Source organism: Chamaea fasciata, unplaced genomic scaffold (genome assembly GCF_029207755.1).
Source record: "Chamaea fasciata isolate MVZ Bird 193981 ecotype frontalis unplaced genomic scaffold, bChaFas1.0.hap1 SCAF_7, whole genome shotgun sequence".
NCBI classification, from domain to species: Eukaryota; Metazoa; Chordata; class Aves; order Passeriformes; family Sylviidae; genus Chamaea; species Chamaea fasciata.
This window is the reverse complement of record NW_027094092.1, coordinates 16,132,650-16,150,068: the sequence shown is the minus strand read 5'-3', so window position 1 is coordinate 16,150,068 and position 17,419 is coordinate 16,132,650. Positions and strand designations below refer to the sequence as shown.

General features: G+C 53.0%; 2 protein-coding genes across 2 annotated transcripts in view; one reads left to right on the top strand and one right to left on the bottom strand.

The window, feature by feature from the left end:
• Positions 1-17,419, top strand: part of TNNI2 (troponin I2, fast skeletal type) — a 176,067-nt gene that overhangs the window by 104,252 nt on the left and 54,396 nt on the right. The gene's annotated exons all lie outside the window — the stretch shown is intronic.
• IFITM10 (interferon induced transmembrane protein 10) lies at positions 3,540-14,382 on the bottom strand. Its single transcript, XM_066186872.1, has 3 exons — positions 14,258-14,382; positions 12,831-13,245; positions 3,540-4,421 (listed from the first exon to the last, which is right to left on the bottom strand). Exons 1-3 carry the CDS (start codon positions 14,365-14,367, stop codon positions 4,272-4,274), a joined length of 675 nt encoding a protein of 224 aa, XP_066042969.1. The 5' UTR covers positions 14,368-14,382; the 3' UTR covers positions 3,540-4,271.

Genomic DNA, 17,419 nt, shown 5'->3' with positions numbered 1-17,419 from the left:
TGCCCCCTGTAGGGGCTCGCAGCTCCCCGGTGCTTGGGGCGGGGAGTCCCGGAGAAGCTTGGATGGAACACAGCTCCTTGCTAGGGGCAAAGCGCCCGCGGCTCCCGGCTGGCCCGGAGGCTGCGGAGATGGGCGGTGCGCTGCCGGCTGCGTGCAGCGGGGAGAGAGGGCCCTCTGCCTGCCTCCCGCAGCCTGGCAGCCCCGGCTCGGCTCGGACACGCCGCTCTCTGCCTCCCTCACCTCCTCCTGGGCGCTGGCGCTGCTCTCAGGGTCCCCCCCGCAGCCATTTCATCGGGGGCCTGAACGAGCCCCGTCCCGGAGCATCTCCTCTCCGGACGAGGGTGATCCTTACCAGCCTCGGTGGTCTTTCCCCAGACTCACCCCAAACGCCTTGCAGCTATCAGGGACACAAAATCAGCACAGGTGTTTTAGGCACAATTGCACAATGTCGCCTTACAGGGAACAATCGCTCCCCCCGAGCTAAACAAAAAACAAAAAGCAATCCTCATCAAGCTGTCAGGCTCAGTTTCCCGAGGGAATATAATTAAATCTTTAAATGGCGACGCGACCGTCAGTTCTTCCCCATCTCAAAAGATGCTTCTCAAGCTGCGTTCGGCTGTTTCTCTCTTCCACTCTCTCCTCACAGTTTTCCTTCCCGCCGCGGAGTGCAACAGAGGCTGCGGCTTCGCAGCCAAAAAAAAGTGCGATTTGGAGAGCGCGGCGCGGCGTTGTGAGTGGCAGAAGTGAAAAGGCAGAGAAGCAACTCTTGAAAGCCTGCCTTCTGCCGCGGCGGGTGTCAGCCTTGGCAAAACCTGAACTTCCAGAATTTTCTTGCAAAATTAGAAAAAAAAAAAAGAAAGAAAGAAAAAGAAAAAGAAAAAGAAAAAGAAAAAGAAAAAGAAAAAGAAAAAGAAAAAGAAAAAGAAGAGGCAATTAGAGGACCTGTCGGATTTGGCTGCTGCTTTTCTTTCCCTTGTTTCCTCAAAATGAAAAAAGTTCTTTCTTTCGCATAACAGCACAGTTGGTGCAATCTGGGATGCAATTGCCTGACAGTATATGGGGATACAGTTTTGCTGTCTCAATTTGGGGTTCCCTGACACTGACAAGGTGAAAAATGAATGCTGAATACCTTGATACTGTTTCACTTGAAGGACCCATGCATGAATAAATTTTTTTCTCTCTCTCCAAAAAGGTTGGAAACCTACGGGTCCCCCTTATTTCCCCCATCTTTGGGGGTGTTTTCCTTCTGCTGTGGGTTTGGAGGGACTCCACCAAAGGGGAGACACTGAGAGAAAGGAAGGGAGAGCACAAGAGTTTTGCTGCCCCAGAGCCCTGAGCTGCAGGTGGAGCCGAGGCAAGGGCTGTGGTGGAGCTGAGCATGTGCTGGGGTCGGTCATCCCATCCTCCAGGCACAGGGTTACTGCATCCTTCTTGCTACCCTGTTCTTGTCCGTGTCCGGTCTGGGTGGACCTCCAACCTGTTGCAGCACAGCAATTTCACCTCCTACAACGGGGGTAACAAACAATAAATATGATGGCTACTAATAATAACCCTCCTGCTCCATCCCCGATGGGTTATATGTGTAAAAAATGCTGTTGAGTCCGTTCAATATTCCCCCTGGTTCATTAAACCAGCATCCATTTTCCTGCAGATAAGATGGCCCGTCAGGGGAAAGGATGATGATAACTCATTTGTCACACTTGTTAAATGTGGAAAAGGCTGGCTTTGGGTCAATTCCAGTTTTGTGTCAGCTCTGCCTTTATCTGAGCAGCCCCATGCCTGCATGCCAAGCAGGGCGGCTCTCTCCTGTGTAGCACAGGAGATAGGGACCGTGGCATTGTCCCTGCAAGATTTCCTAGGGTTGGGGGTGGTCTCTGAGTGCAAAAGCACTTGCAATGTGGCAATGTGGCTGACATGAGTGCCAGCTCATAGAAAGGAATGCACTCCTTATTGCAAAAGGTGCCATTTGTCCCACAGGGATCTAAACCTGCAGCTTGGAACCCCTGGCACTACACAGAGGGTGACCATGTCTGAGTTATCCCCTGAGCGCTCCAGCTGCGCCTGTGTTTGAGCAGAAAAGCTTGAGAGGTGTGATGGGGAAGGATACCAAGCCAAGGTCTCAGACACAGCCAATGTGAGCTTGGTGCAAGTACAGGAGGAGGGAAAAAACTTCATATCTGTGCTTCTCCTAACCTCAGAGGATCCTGGAATGACTGGTCTGGGACTTGCCTAAGGTAGCACTGTTCCAGCGGGATATAATTTGCCAATTCAGGAGGGCCGCAATGTGAGTAATTATGGCTCTACCCTCTTTGGGGGCGTTGCCATTGTGACATGCCATTTCCTTCCTCAGCCTGGGATGAGGACTGGCTTTAGCCCCTACATATGTAAGGATGGAAATGCTGATGGCCATGACCCCTCAGGTCTTCAGGGAAGGGAGCAAGAAATAACCAAGAGAGTCTGGGAGGAGTATTGACCTCTGAATGAGTAATCATAGAACTGCACATGGCTGAGATACTTTCAGGGAACCATACATTGCACTGCCAACCAAAACTTTGCTGCAAAACAGACCCCTGGTCTGGTGTGGGGAGCGGGGGGGGGGGGGGGGGGGACTGCAGGTCTTTCTGCCCATAGCTCCCCCAATAAATGAAGCCCAGGACAGGATGAAGGTGTGGAGACCTTAGCAGGAAGGAAGTGGCATCTCATGATGCTTTCAGGGAAGCATCTTCATGATCTGTTCCCACATCTCACTATGGCACATCCCTCACTGAGCACAGCCCAGAGACAGCCTGCTGATTTAACCATGCACTCAGCAGATGATGAAGTGTCCCATGACAGCCTGTCTGCATTCCCCATCTCTTGCTTCACCTCTGCTTTCAGGGTGGGTGCAAAGGTGGATCCTGATGCCTTCTCTCAGCTCCATGGCTGGTCTGCAGTGATTGGTGCCCCTTGGCATGAGGTCATCTTACAGCTGGAAAAAGATGAGGCAGCTGTGGCATATGAGATGAGATGAAGGGTCAGAGGGACTGATAGGCTGTATTTTAGTCCCGGTCTTGTCATTCATTTATGGGTCTTTTCAAGTCAGGGTGTGTTGATTTGCAGCATGACAGGCAGCCGTAGGCAGCTATTGGGCAGAGCTCTGAGCTCCTGTCTGTTTCAGTGGCAAAGGCACGTCGTCTCCGAAATCTGGCTCTCCATAATGACCCTGGGAAGTGCTGCAGTAGCAGCAGGTTCAGACTGCAGCGATTTATTTCTCTCTTCAGCGTTGGTCCTAGCAGGGGAGGGGGGCCCTGCCTGCTTGGCTGCCTTTGCCTGCTTGCCATAGATCTTCCATCAAGGAGTCACCGAGGTCTCTGCTCTTAAATCTGGGTCCGCACTCTCCTTCATGGCTGCATGCGACCCCGACCTGCAGCAGCATCCCTCACTCCTGCTTTAAATCTCTCCCAAGCAGCTGCTGGGGACATCAGCATTTTCTCTTGCCAGCCCATAGAGACCAGGAGCCAGCCCTGCTAGGGAAGGAATTAACCCAGCAGCATCACATATCAGAGGTATCTTTTTATTGACTGTTTACAGAAATACAGTAGCACTCCACTTAGGTGGTGTAGGCGAGTTCTCCAGAAGGTGCCTTCCTTCTCAGCACTGCTGGGAGATCCCAAGGAGAAACCTGCCCTTTAACACTTTGGGGTTTCTCTGGAGGCTTTGGGGCTCCCCAGCAAGAACTTCCTAACACCTTCAGCTCTCCAGGGGTTGGGGGTTGTTTGAACCAGTGGATGAAATTCAAGAGAAAAAAAGGAAAAGAAACCCCCACAAACTGGGGAGGTGGGGTGGTCTGAACACACCTGATATGTGGTGAGCTAGCCCTGCCATGATCCCCATCCATCACTGTAGGTGTCTCCAGCTCCAAAGGACCCCACTGCTCCCTAGAGTTCAGCTGTCGGCCACTAAGCGTGCGTAGCTCTGGGCTTTACACGCTCTTTTCACACAGCTTGTTGGCCATAAAACAACTATTTCTTGGTCTATTTTTCTTCCTGTACATGTGTAAGAGCGAGACCCTTTCCTTCAGCTGTTCACATACCATTTCAGGGCAAGAAGGGTATGCTCAGCTGGGCTGATAAACTAATTTAACTTTTATTTATGTATTTAATTGACTTTTTTTTTTTTTTTTGGCAATCAAGGTGTAGTGGTTGGTTTGTTTTGTGTGTCCTTGCTACAAGAAACTGCAGACACTTCTGGCGTAGAGGCATTTTGGCGGCAGCAGCTGCTGTTGGCCTCACTCAGTAGTCAGTGAGAGGGTATCGCAGGAAGATGAAGATAAGGATGATACAGAAGGTGGCAAGGGCTGAGCTGGTGATGTTAAAAAGCCGGGCTGTCTTGGCATCTTCAACTGCTCCATTTAAGTCATTGAGGAGTTTCTTATCCCGGACCTGAGACAAAAAGGTAATTAAAGTAATTGCAACATACATGAAAGGCATAATTTATTTCAAGCAACAGCCACAAAACCCAGTGCACCTGTACGTGGTTACCTGTACAGGTGACCTGTGAGGACTGGGTTGGGCCACTTGGCATTTGAGCACTTGGGGTGCAGTAAAACACCCTGAGGTGAGGTTTGCACCCAGTCTCTGCTATGGGTTGAGTTTGTGAAGCCAAGCACTGTAATACCTGTGGGCTGGAAATCCTTGGAAGCAGAGAAGACCTGAAAGAAGGACCCATTGATGTTACCAACCAGGCAAACCAGGGCCCCATGGTTCCCGGAGTGGGGCAGTGTCATTTGGAGCCTGAGGGTGCACAAAGGAACTGAGATGCCATTGTACATCCCAGGGACACAGGCACTAAAGCACACTTCCCACCGTGTCGCAGCACCCTGGCCCTGTAGCACCAGGTTTTGGCTCCTCCAGCCCACAAGGCAAAAGGCTGCCTGCAGTTTTGGTGAGCATCCCCATGCCTCCGTCTGCACTGAGGGGCCGAGCGGGTGAGAGCTGGCACGGCATCCTACTGCAGCTCCAGGGCTGCGCACGAGCCTCCAGCATATTAAGTAGTCCTGGGTTAATGAGTTCTTTTCCTCTTGCAGGTCTTATGCGGATTGTGTAGCATCTCTGCCACAGGCAGTTTCCTATTCTGACAGCACAGTCTGCTCCCTTCATTATCCTGCGGGCTGGGACTTACATGGGCTTTCCTTGGGACAGCTCTGCAGTGGGCAATGATTGTGCATGTCCGTGTCACTGGCCTGTCCTCACCTCCTCCAGGCTGCCAGGCAGTGCATGACACTGCCAGGCAGCAATGCCACTAGCGGGCTTTACCGAGGTACGAGCATTCCCAGGCAGCAGATGGCACTGCAAGGCAGCAGATGACACTGCCAGGCAGCAATGACATTACCAGGCAGCATGTGGCATTACCAGGTAGTGGATGGCACTGCCAGGCAGCAGAAGGCATAGCCAGGCAGCACATGGCACTGTAAGGACATGATGGCATTGCAAAGCAGCAGATGGCACAGCCAGGCAATGATGCTATGAGCAGGCAGAGGTGGTACGACAAGGCAGTGGATGGCACAGCGAGGCAGTGACGGCACAGCCAGGCAGGCAGTGATGGCACGGCCAGGCAGATGATGGCACTGTCCATCAGCAGCAGCTCTGCAGTTGGATCCCAGCAGAGGAGGGGTCAGACTCCACTGCTTCCTAGCAGGGATATGTCCCTGTCCCCAGGATGCCCCTTCAGCCAGCACTCAGCAGATTCAGGCAGCTGGAGTCACAAGGATGAACACAAGGACCTGGACGAAAGCACCAGGACACTTGACTCCTCATCCATTTCCAGTATCCAGTATCCAGGTGGGGTTCCCAGGGTGTGGCAGGGCCTGCCCCACTGCCTGCTCTTGGGTGGGGCTGTGGGGAGTGGGGGCTGTGAGCCCTTTGCCTGCCCTGCTGCCGGCAGTGAGAGCCCCACTGGGCACTGCTGGCCGGACACAGGATGTGAGTGGCAAGCCGCAAAAACCAGCACCAGAGTCAGACTGAGGAATATTAAAAGGCTTTTATCGATCAGGAGCTTTCAAAAAAGACACTGCAACAGATTCAGACCACATCTTCCAGACTTTCCTCTCTTCCTCCTGCAGTGTTTACCCACAGGGCTGTCCTGAAAGCCTTCTGCTGGACTTGGGGAATGGTTGCTGCACCCCTTGTTCCCACTGAGTTGTGCTGGTTCATGGGTCCTCCAAAACTGCAACTCAGACCCTCAAGCAACAATCCTTCTCTCCATCACACTAATGAGGACCTCTCTGCACAAGCAAACCCTGATCTTCTGAACTGTGGGTAGGGAAGCTGCTGTTGGCATGAGACCCACAGGATCTAGTGCTGGCAGGCACAGAGGCCAGAATGAGAGCCTTTTTTCATACTTGTCTTACACCAAACTGTGCCATGTCCTCAGCCTCTGATGTGCCCTGCTTGTTGGAGCCTGGAGCTGGGGCCATCTACTCATTGCTCTGCTGTGGAGTGCTCAGCTCAGCATCCTTCTGGGATCGCAAAGAGGGGACCTGATGGTGTGTGGACCTGCATGTGTCTTTGGGGGACACTTGGCTAGAGCTCCCAGCAGAGGAGATGATCTCTGGGAAGGCATCAAGCCGGCAGCTTGGGAGCCCACATGCCTTTCTGTGTCAGCTGAATGTCCGGGATGACTCACATTTGAAATTACTCCGTAAGTTTAACATCCTCCCAAAAACCCATGGGCTCAGCAGCACCAGGCATTTGGCACCTCCTCACGCACTGGTGAGAAGCCCCTGAGGTGCTGGATTCAGGCCAGAAATCCGTTTGCTGCTCCCAGCAGACTCTTTGAAGCTCTCACACACTTTCCTCTTCCCAGCGGTGGGGCTGCCTCAGGCAAAACCGACACGGAGCCAATGACTTCTGTCCCCTCCTGCACTGTAACCCAGTGCTCTCTGCCGCAGGCAAGCTGGTGTTTGCTGTCAGTGTTTGCCAGGCAGACAGAGGTTTCTCCAGCAGACCGGCATGGCCGGCACACCGAGCTCTGCAACCCTCCCGCAGCCAAGCCGCTTTACCTTTGTGGGACCCGTTCCTCTTGGCTCCAGGAACTCTCTCTTACTCCTCACCTCCTGTTCCTCGGGCACCCTACAACCCTAATTTCCATGCTCAGCCTTCTCCAGTGCTCCCAGCAGCCTCTCCCACCTGACACCAGCTCACACTCGTGACTGGTGCTTTAGCCCTTTCCCATTACATACTTCAGCAGTGCCTCTCCTTGACTTTCCCATGGCTCTCCCTTTGGCCTTGCTCCTGTCACGCTGAGCTGCTGAGCATTTGTGGTGAGGGGTGCCTGGGGCTGCCCTTTCCCCAGTGACACCATTTCCCCCTTTTTTTTTTTTGTCCCCTCCATCTATTCTCTTTTCTACTGTTCATGTCCAAACGATGGCTGCCTTTGACTCCTACCAAAGGGCACCCAGCTGCCTCCTCTCCCTGCACCTCCAGCTGGTTCCACCCACACATTCCTGTCAACCCCTATGGCTTCAGTGATCACCCTCATCAAAATCATCCCTGATTGCCCATAATCATTTATACTGAAATGGAGCCTCTAAGTGCAAGGGCCCTCGTGGCATAAAATCACAATGAAAAGCAGTTTCTCCTTACACACCACTCACAGCTTCAGCCTCCCACATCTCTCCAGGGCAGCCTCACCTCCTCCTGCATGGCCTTGCACCCCCAGATGCTTCCAGATGTCTCCATTTAATATCCTGCTGTGGCAACTAAGCCAGGCTCTGGAGTAGCTCTCCTGGAGAGCAGATAAGTGTTTCAGCTTCTTCCCTGTTTTGTCCTTAAGGACATGCTGGTGTCTTTCTTATAGCCCAGCTTCAGCTTTTCCTATTTTCATGCTCCTGTGGCCACCATCATCATAATGTGCTGGCAGCTGGTGCACAAGCTTCTGGGAGCCCTGGAAGCTGATTCCTTCCATAGCCAGAGAGATGAAGCATAGTGAGGGACAGGTCCTCAAGGTCACAAAGCTGAATTTCCACCCCAGACCCAAGTGTGGTGTTTTCTTAGTCACAGGCTCTTCTCATCATCCCTTTGACCCTTCTCACCTTGCCTAAAACTACATGGGGATTTTCAGCCCTGCTTTGCACTGAGATGACTGACGTGTGAGGATAATTACATCTGCTGACTGGGGTTTCCCTGGGCACCTCCAAGCACTATGGGAGTGGGTGTCCTCTTTGGAGATCTCCCCCTGGACAAGGCAGAGCTCACCTCTGATCCAGGCTGGCAACTTACACAATTTCTTTCTTCTTCCATGCCTATCCTTATGTGAAACACAGCCAGCTTTTGTGCTCTAACAGGCAAAGCGTTCTTCTCTCCTTTCCCACCAGCAAAAGGCAGTGTGGCCTTTCCATCCATCCCTTCTTGCCTGTCACCTCCCTGCTGCTCACCTTGTCTTCTGATATCTCCGTCTCACTGTGTCCTCCCACACCTCCAGGATGCCAGTGCCCAAGGGTTCTTTCTCTCCCTCTCATCACTGTCCTCTGCAAGTGCTCCCCTTGGCTCCTACCACCCCAATCCCTCCCCTAGCAGTCACCTCCCCTCTTTCTGCCCTGAAGCTCAGCCCCTCTCATTTTTGCGAGCAGCAAACTTGCTGCTCTAGTAAAAAGTGCTGCCTCAGCTTGCAGGAGACGAATGGTTTGTTGATAACGAGTCTAATGAGGCTGTTTTTAAGGCAGCCTGGAAGTCCACAGCTGGTTGTCAGTAAACCCATTTCTATGCAGAGCTCCATGTCCCTGTACAGAAGGAGTTCTGGAGGCGATCCTTGGATTTATTTGCTCTGTGAATTGCTCAAGAGCTCTCCAGCCCACGTGCCTCCACCACACCGGCACTGGCATCACGGGACTGTCACCCCTGCATTTCACCCACGTCCATAAACCATTGCTCCTTCCCAAAAGCAGGATGAGAGCCTGCTGAGAGGTTGGGTGCGGCAGCTTCTCAGGGTTAACAAATAGCTGTGGATTTGTGCTGGTCTGCTTCCACTTGAAACAAGGAAGATCAACAAGTGGCAAGAGGGGAAGGCAAACAGCCGTGCCTGCAGCTGTGTGCTAAGGGCTGGGCAGAGAGTGGGCAAGAGAGGTTGGCATATTTCCATGACCTCAAGGGGCAAGAAAACTCTGCAAGTAACGCTGTGGGCTGCTGGTGAGGCTTAAAAAGCGAGCAAAGCTCCTTGGCATCTTCATCTTTATAGAACCACAGCGAGGCATTCATACTGCAGCTCATCTCAGATCCCAGCTCCTCTGATCTACTGCCTCATGGCACAATGGGTACAGAGGACTTGGCTCACCCCGACAGTCTCCAGAGACAAACCTCTGAACAACTGAAGTGAGATCTCCTGCCACCGGGCACTGATGCATCATTCATTACCACTTGGAGCTGGGAAAGGGGAAGGGAGGGAGCTGCTGAAAATCAGACCACATTTGCTTCTGATCAAAACCAACTGAGTCCAAAGCATTGCTGTTGGAGTGATACTTTTATCTGTTCTGGGCTGGGGTTAGGGTTACTTTAGGATTTCTAACTTTTCTGGCCCTGCTGTTTATCTCTTCTCCCCCAGCATCCAGCACACATGATTAGATGCAAGCGCCTTGCTTGCACTCTGGGAGGCTGACCTTGAGAAGTCTGAGAGGCTAGAAATGACCCCTGGAGGGATTCATGAGTTGTGTGACCCTGTTGCAGCCCAGCAAGCTGTGTTTGCTCAGGATCTGGCCTGCTATGGGGGTAAATAAAGATAAGGCGTGCTGCCACACTCCTGTGCAGAGTGCTTGGCTCTGACGTCTGTCACACACAGAACCTGCCTTGTATGTCACAGTTTCTGCCCTCACCTGACTTCATGTGTTGCTTTCTTCACAAATTCTTTGGGGCTGAGGTGGGGGGTTTTGACATTTTTTAGTAAGTGATTGTCACCATGAACTAGCATTTCCCTGCAGAAAGAAATCTAGAAGGCTGTAGCTAGCATGCAAAAGGCCAGGCAGACATGCCCATTTTCCCAGCTGTGGCTGAAGCCAATAAAATAGGGCATGAGGAAGGAGAATATTACAGCTTCACAGTAATATTCAAGTGTACCAAGCATATATCTGTCTTCCAGTGTGGGCATTATGCTGCTGAAACCAGAGGAAATGTTAGGGTGTGCTAAGATACATACTGAAACATCTCCTGGACTTGGGTCACGAAGGAGATACTGCTTTATTAACAGTATCAATCTGTCAGAAGCAGGTGACCTTTTTGACAGGGAATTGAAAATGCTATTTCTGATAATGAAAACGATAATTCCTGAAGTTGCTAGATGTTTCAGTTATTCAAAGGAAGTGTAAAAGCTGTAACCCAGGAAGCACTTAATGGCATCAGTGCACTGATGGCCCTGGAGGAAACCTGTGCTCCACTGGCTGAGGGCTCTGCTGTCAGGGAACCCAGAAGAGGCTCAGGGAGAGGAAGATGCAGCTTTACTCCTCCTTCCTACAGCACCTCAGTCAGTCCCTTCAGAGCACAGACATCCTAGAAAGGCTGGACTTAAGTGCCAACTGCTCAAATGTCCTTACATTTAATTGCAGAGGAACATGAGAAGACTGTTTAAAGGGACATCTGTCCTCAGGGCATTTCTTGCTCCTTTTTTCTCTGAACTTCTGGGAAAAACATTATTGATGGTTAAAGAGAAGAAAACATTCCTCTGGAGAAATAACCCTAACACCCAGCCTGGCTAGGGTGTTGTGAAGATCCCTGCAGTAGCTGTGGGTAAGGAACACAGCTGCCTTTCTGGACATCCCTGTCTTCCCCAGGACAGACTTGCTACTGCCCCAGCATCTGCATTGCCTCTCACCACCCACCCCAACAGCAGTTCATGAGAGCACTAGGCATCCCTTCAGCCACTTGCTAGCTCTGTCCTCTGCCTCTGAGGGACATTTTGTTTCTATTTTCCCTCTGCCACAGAGTCACAGCCACTGGGGAACTACAAAACCAGAGCAGAGTTATTTCTACCCGCTCAGCGTTACCTCTGTTTGGGTACCGTGGTTACATCCCATCAGCTGCTGCCTTCTCAATCCGAAAGCCAAGGCTGTTTTTTGACAGCCATCTTCTATTCTCCTTTCTCTGATTTGGAGCAAATTTGCCCATTTGCCTTCACTCACCGCTGCCTCTTTTTTTCATGCTCGAGTTTGTGTCCTCTAGATCTCTGCAGACAGATGCCAAGCCCATGTCTCTGTCCTTGCACAAGGCCCTGGGTTACTTCTGGGCTTTGCCCCTCCTTCCACCCCATGTCAAGGATAGTGAAGGATCCAGCCTCTAAAAACTTTGCAGGTGGCAGACACTACTCTATCCTGTCACCAGGGGATGGGTCAGCCCTGTTCTCAGGCTGTCCTGCCCTCACTGCTGCAGCAGCAAGGAACCACATGTACCCAGATACTCATGGTAGCCTCTTCCACAGGAAAGATGTCAATCATTAAAGGCAAATACAGATGAGGAAAGGTTTAAAAAATAAGGAGGAAGGCAGTTTTTTCTTTCCTTGCTGGATCAAGGTATGACGGGTGTTAAGGGACTTGCTCCCCCCACTTATATTAGCCTGCGGCTGACTGGATTTGTCCTTTGCTTGTGATGATGCTTCGCCCCAGGTTGATTTAAGTTATTAAGTGCCTCACCTGGGCAGCAGCAGAGCCTCCTGCACAGGCAATGAATGAGAGCTCGCCTCCCATCTTGAGGAACGAGAAAACTGAGGCAGGCACCACAAGGCCAGTGCTGAGTGAGCCCAGGACATGGGGCTGCAGACTTGTCCCTGAGCCTTTCTGATAGAGACCCTGACAGTGTTTGGGAGCAGCCTCCTTGCAGTGCTGGGCACTCACAGACCAGCTCACAGGAGCTGTATGGGGTTAATTGATCTGCTTCTGTGACGAAGCCCGTCTGCACCCTGGCCTTCCTCTAAATGCTGCCTGCCAAAACAAATCAGCCAGCTCCTCTCCGGGCCACCCAGCCGCCCCGGGCTCTCTGCACATCCATTCAGTTAGTTTTGCATCTGGCAGGCAGGGAAGGGGAGGGCAGCCCAGGCCCCTCTCTCCTGGCAGCTGCCAAGGGGCTGCCTGTTTGCCAGGCAGCATCCCTGCCGGGCTGCTCTCCCCTGCAGCTATCAGGAATAATAACCTGGTCCCATTCCCATCATGGGCTGTGCTCCACTCCATCACCCTCTCCAACAACACAGCTCTGTATCTCCCCAGAGCCTGACACTGTCGGAAGCCCCCTGCACTCTCTTCCACTTCCTCACCATTCCCATGATGCTGGCAGGTCTCTAGGGCTTGTTTTGGGATTTATAGGGTTTGGGGTGGAGAAAGATGGCCACAAGCTCTGGTGTTTTAATTATGGAGAGGACAAGAAAGAAACAGATTGCCCTGCACTTTGTAAGCTTCTTACCCCCTGCAACTTGCCAGCTGATGGCTGATCCTGGCTGGCTGCTTCTTACTGTTCCTGCCTGACCATCCAATGCTGCTGGGTCCTATCCTGATGATCTCTAATAGCCAGGATCCTAAATAAGAGACCTAGTGCCGGCGTGCCTGCAGGTGCAGCATGAGCCAAACCAGCCCTGTGTTGTCTGCCTGTCACCCTGCAGCAGCCGTACAGAGGAGCCTCTGAGGGTACTTGGATCAAGTAAAAGTGCCTCTTCCCCACCTGAAGTAACATCCCAGGCTCCTCAGCTCTTCCCATCCCCATCCCCATTGTCTGCAGCCTCTCATTTGGGTGGCAAAGATGTGTTTCACGTAAGGCACAACCCCCAAAGGCTTCCCCCCTGCCTGGTCACCCCTTACCCCGAGCCTCGCACTCAGTACTCACTTTCAATGAATAGGCCAAGGCGATGAAGCCGAGGCAGCAGAAGTTGAGGTATACAAAGTTGAAGATGGACCAGAGATAGTAGTCGTTCACCTCGGTGGTGTCAGGGTAGATTTCGATGACAGTGGTGGGGTTGGTCATTGTCTTCTTCTCCACTGAGTGCTTGCACGGGACCGCTGGCCGCAGGCTGTCCCCTTTGCAGCTCTTGCTCTCCATGAGATAAACGGCAGAAGAAGGAGACAGGACGGGCGAAGCTTGCCGGAGAGCTGGGGGCTTGGCGATGCAGGCGAAGCAGCCCTGCGGGGGGCCTTGCGGAGGTCTCGGGGTCCAGGCCACCCCCTCAAAGGGGCATGGCGGGCCCAAGGGGGGGTCCTGTGTCCTCTCCGTGGTGGCTGCCGCGGCGTCACCGCGCTCTGCCCTGGCGAAGCGAAAAGCCCCCCCCGTGAAAAACGGGGGTGAGGGGATGGAAAGGCCGGGGGCAGGGGGAGAAGAGAAAGGGGGGAAGGAGCAGAGAAGGGGAGACGTGGGGGGAAGGCAGGAGAGACAGAGAGGGACTGGGAGACCGAGGAGAGAGCAGGGAGAGGAGTGAGGGAGTGGGCAGAGGAGAGAGGGAGGAGAGTAGGGCAGGCAGGAGAGGGAGGAGGGAGCACCGCTACACCCGGGGACCACGACGCCGCCGCCTCGGCGCGGAGCTGCCGCCGGCCCCGGCCCCGCGGCGGGGGCAGAGGCGCGGGCAGGGCGGGCAGCATCCCTCCCCCTCTGCCACGGCCTCCCCCCGCCGCTGCCCGCTGGCCTGCGTGACCCGCCTTCCAGCCACCACTGGGGAAATAATCTTTTTTTTTTAAAAAAAGAGACAAATAAAAGCAGAAAGAAACACTTGGGAGGCGCCGGGGGGCTGAGAGGGAGTTGCCAGCCGGCCGCGCTGCAGCCCCCCGCAGCCTTCCCCCCCCGCCTGTCCGTCTGTCGGTCTGTCGGGGCCTTCTCCTTTCTGTCCCATGCCGGGATGGGAGCCGGTGGCTCGGCTGCGGGCGGAGCGGGTCTCCGGGTGCGGCAGAGCAGCCCGCCCCTCCGCCCTGCCTCCTTCCTTAGGGGGGTGGATATTTTGGGGGGATATTTTTCCCCTGAGTACTAGTCTTTGCGGGATTCCAGAGGTGATTCCATTTCCCGGTTCCTTCCACCTGCCAGCAGGTTTCCCATACCCCCCTCCCCCCACCTTTTTTTTTTTTTTTTTTAGGATATCGTGGCTGGGGAGGTGGAGGAAGAGGAGGAGGGGAAGAGGGGATGAAGACAGGGGATGGAGAAGGGGATATTAGAAGAAGTTCCCGTCCACCCTAGCTTTGAAAATAGGAGAGACTAGTCCACCTCTGGCTGCCCGTCCGTCCGTCCATCGGTCTCCTCCGAAGGCATCAGAAAGAGCGAGGGATACTCACAAGGAGGGATGCGGGGAGTCGCTGCATATCCGGCTCAGCACTGCCTCCGGCTCGGCTTCCTCGGCGCTGGAGTTGAAGGAGGAGGGGAGGGCGGGCAGGGGGGCACCCATGGACTAGGGATGGGCAGGGAGGGAGTTAGGGGATGGGAAGGTCAACCTGCAGCCCCCTCTCTCCCCCCGCACATGCTTCACGTAGGAGAGCTCCTCCGTGTCCCAGCCCTTCTCCTCGTGTCCCCCCCACTGGGACGTCACCTCCTGCTTGGAGCATCCTGGTAGCGCCCCGCTGGAGAAGGGCATCTCCTGGGCCCCGGCCGAGCGGCTTTCCCGAGCATCAGAAGGGGATGCTCGGCCCTGTTCTCCCCAGTATCACCCACAGAGACCTTTGCAGCGGGGACTCGCTGCAGCCTTGTTTGCGGGTTCACCGCTATGGACCTGGGTGAAAAACTAAAACAAGTGTGGCAGGACTGCGTGGGGACAACCGGAATTAACAAGGGGAGGTAGTGGTGATGCAATGATGTGGGGAAAAACAGGCTCTGGTCGTGAGGAGATGAATGGAAAGGGGATAAATCCTGTGAGTGAGGTAATAGATCCTGCTGGCATGGAGCAAATCCCAATGCAGGCAGGGGTGGAAGCACTCCGACAGCAGGATGCACGGTATGTGGCTGCTTTAGGGGAGGGGGTGGGGGTGTCGTGAAGGCTGGTCAAGCCCGGGAGGATTTGGCTGTGCCCAGGCTTAGCACAGGATCAGGGATGTGCTTGCTACCTCCCATTGCTAACACTCTGGAAGCTGCACGGAGTCTCAGCTCTAGGGTGCTGCGGTAGCGTCCCCCGGGGACATGATGACGGGGAGCAGCTGGTGCCGTGCAGGGACAGCTTGCAGGTCATTCAGGAGGATGCCGCCGTGGCACAGGGGGGGTGAGGACACAAGGACACACCGTGTCACCCCACGGTGACATAGCCTGGAGCAGGTGGCCTTGTTGCAGCAGGCAGTTCAGCTGTGCCGCTGGGGAAGGGTAGCAGAGAAATCCCCAGAGTACTGGAAACAGGGTGGGCAGAACAAAAGTTCGTGTGAGCGGAAACTGCAAGGGAAGGGAAATCCTCTGGAAAAGCCTTAAGCCTACCCACAAAGTGCTGAGCTAAGAAATAAGGATGGTAATTCACTCAGCTCTTCACAGGCAGGTTTGGTTCCAGAGTAGGGACACCCACCCTGTGTTCATCCCTGTGGGTTGGTATGATGAGGGGGAACTTCTTGCACATCCACAGGTCTCGGAGGCTGGAGGAGGTCCAGTTTCCATGAGACTAATTTAATCCTTCTGAAGGAGCCTGCATTAGTTAAAGAAGGACAAATTGCCCTCTGGTTAGGATTTATCACTTCTGGAGTGGCATTGGGTCCTGCCAAAGTAAAGAAGGTTTTATTAGTGCTACAACTGCCTGTGCTGAGACCCAGGTCTCTCTCCAAGAAGCTGCTGAGAAACAGAGGCAGTGCTAGGGTGAGAGTGATGCTCCTGTGGGATTAAGAGGTTTGCCAGAGAGGCAGAGCCATGGCCAGCTGTCGTCAGCTTTTCTGGAGGGCTCGGACAAACTCAGCTGTGCAGAGTATCCTCCCTGCAGGCTCAGGAGGAAAAATGAAACCCCATGGATGCAGGCTGGGGCTACTGCTGAGCCTGCTGTTTGTTTGTCTGGGTAAAGTTGTGTGGGTAACGCTGCTCCTCTTCTTAATGTCAGGCAGGGATGGTGGGTGAGCAGAGAAAAAGGTCAGAGGGGGTTTGGAGCAGGCAAGAGGAGGCAGCAGGATGGTGCAGGGGAATGTGAGATCAACAGAGACAGTCACATTCCCTGGTATGAATAGGACTGAAAGGTCAGGGAGGTTGAATGGCTGCTTTTCCTCTCCAGGTACCAGGTCATCCCTACAGTTTGCAGAGCACTTTTTGGTCTTTGGGTGAGTGATTCATCATCTTCCTCGATGTTAAGTGTGAGCAATGAGAGGTTTATTATGTGGACCACAGTGGCATATATGCAGCACCACTGGTTCAAAAACCATTCATGTGACCCTTCCCCCAGGGAACTGACATAAAAAACGGAAGGAACAAAACTCCTCAATATTCTGCATTATTTTAACCCTCCTCCAATTGTCTGGGGATCTTCAAAGGTCATGCATGCACACCCTCAACCATATGGTCTAGGACTACTTTCCTTTCAAATAAAAGGTGGGGTGAGTATGAATAATCACCTGCATTACTGTGGCATCAAGGCTGGCTTCCCCTTGTGCTAAGCACGGGACAAACACAACAGAAGGATGCTTCCTGCTCCAAAGCAATTCTCCCGTAATCATGTTAGAGACATGTTGGCTGTAGCATAATCAAGCGCTGTGAGAAAATCTTCCGTCTCAAATCCTACTCAAGCTCTTCAGAAAACCATTAGCAGAACCTGACCCTGCTTTTTTTTTTATTTCTGAAGGAAAAAGTCCACAGCCTCCTGAATGCTCCTTTCCTATTACCCCTATAAAATTCCCCAATGTGTTGCTAAGTTCCATAAGCAGTAAGGCAGCCTCAGACTCGGAGGGGTAAATCCAATCTTCCCACTCTCCCTTGATCTCTGTCTCCTGTTCTCTGAGCTTTCATTCTGCATGCCGCTTCTCTTCCCTCCCAAAGAAGCCTAAAAATAAATAAATCCAAGAAAGAGCGGAAAAAGGAAAAGCCATCAGCCCCCAAAACGATGTGCTTAGTCATTCATGGTGAGTAAAAATAGTTTCCCAAATGAACAAATTGCTGAGCCAACCAGATGGGCAAGTCATCTCCATAAATGAGGGGTCTTGTCTTCCCTCTCCTTGGGCAGGTCCTTGTGTTAATGGGCTCTTGGTAAAGCCCTAAGCAGGATTACTTGGAGAAGGATCAGGTCCATGAAGACAGCCCTGGGGGTCGGTGCCAAGCACCCTACTACTTGAGGGGACATGTAATGAAAAATTTGATGTTCTTTGCATCAGTGGAGACATTTAATGAAGAGTGAAATACCAAATTGTCATGTGCATAGAGTTCTGCAGAGATGGTTGCAGTAAACAGCGGGGCTGAAGTAAACCTGAGGACTTCCTGGGCAAGATAGTGTGGGGCTGCATTCAGGCTGCTCCCGGGGCAGGGTGTGCTTTGCTCCCTGCTGGAAAAGCGTG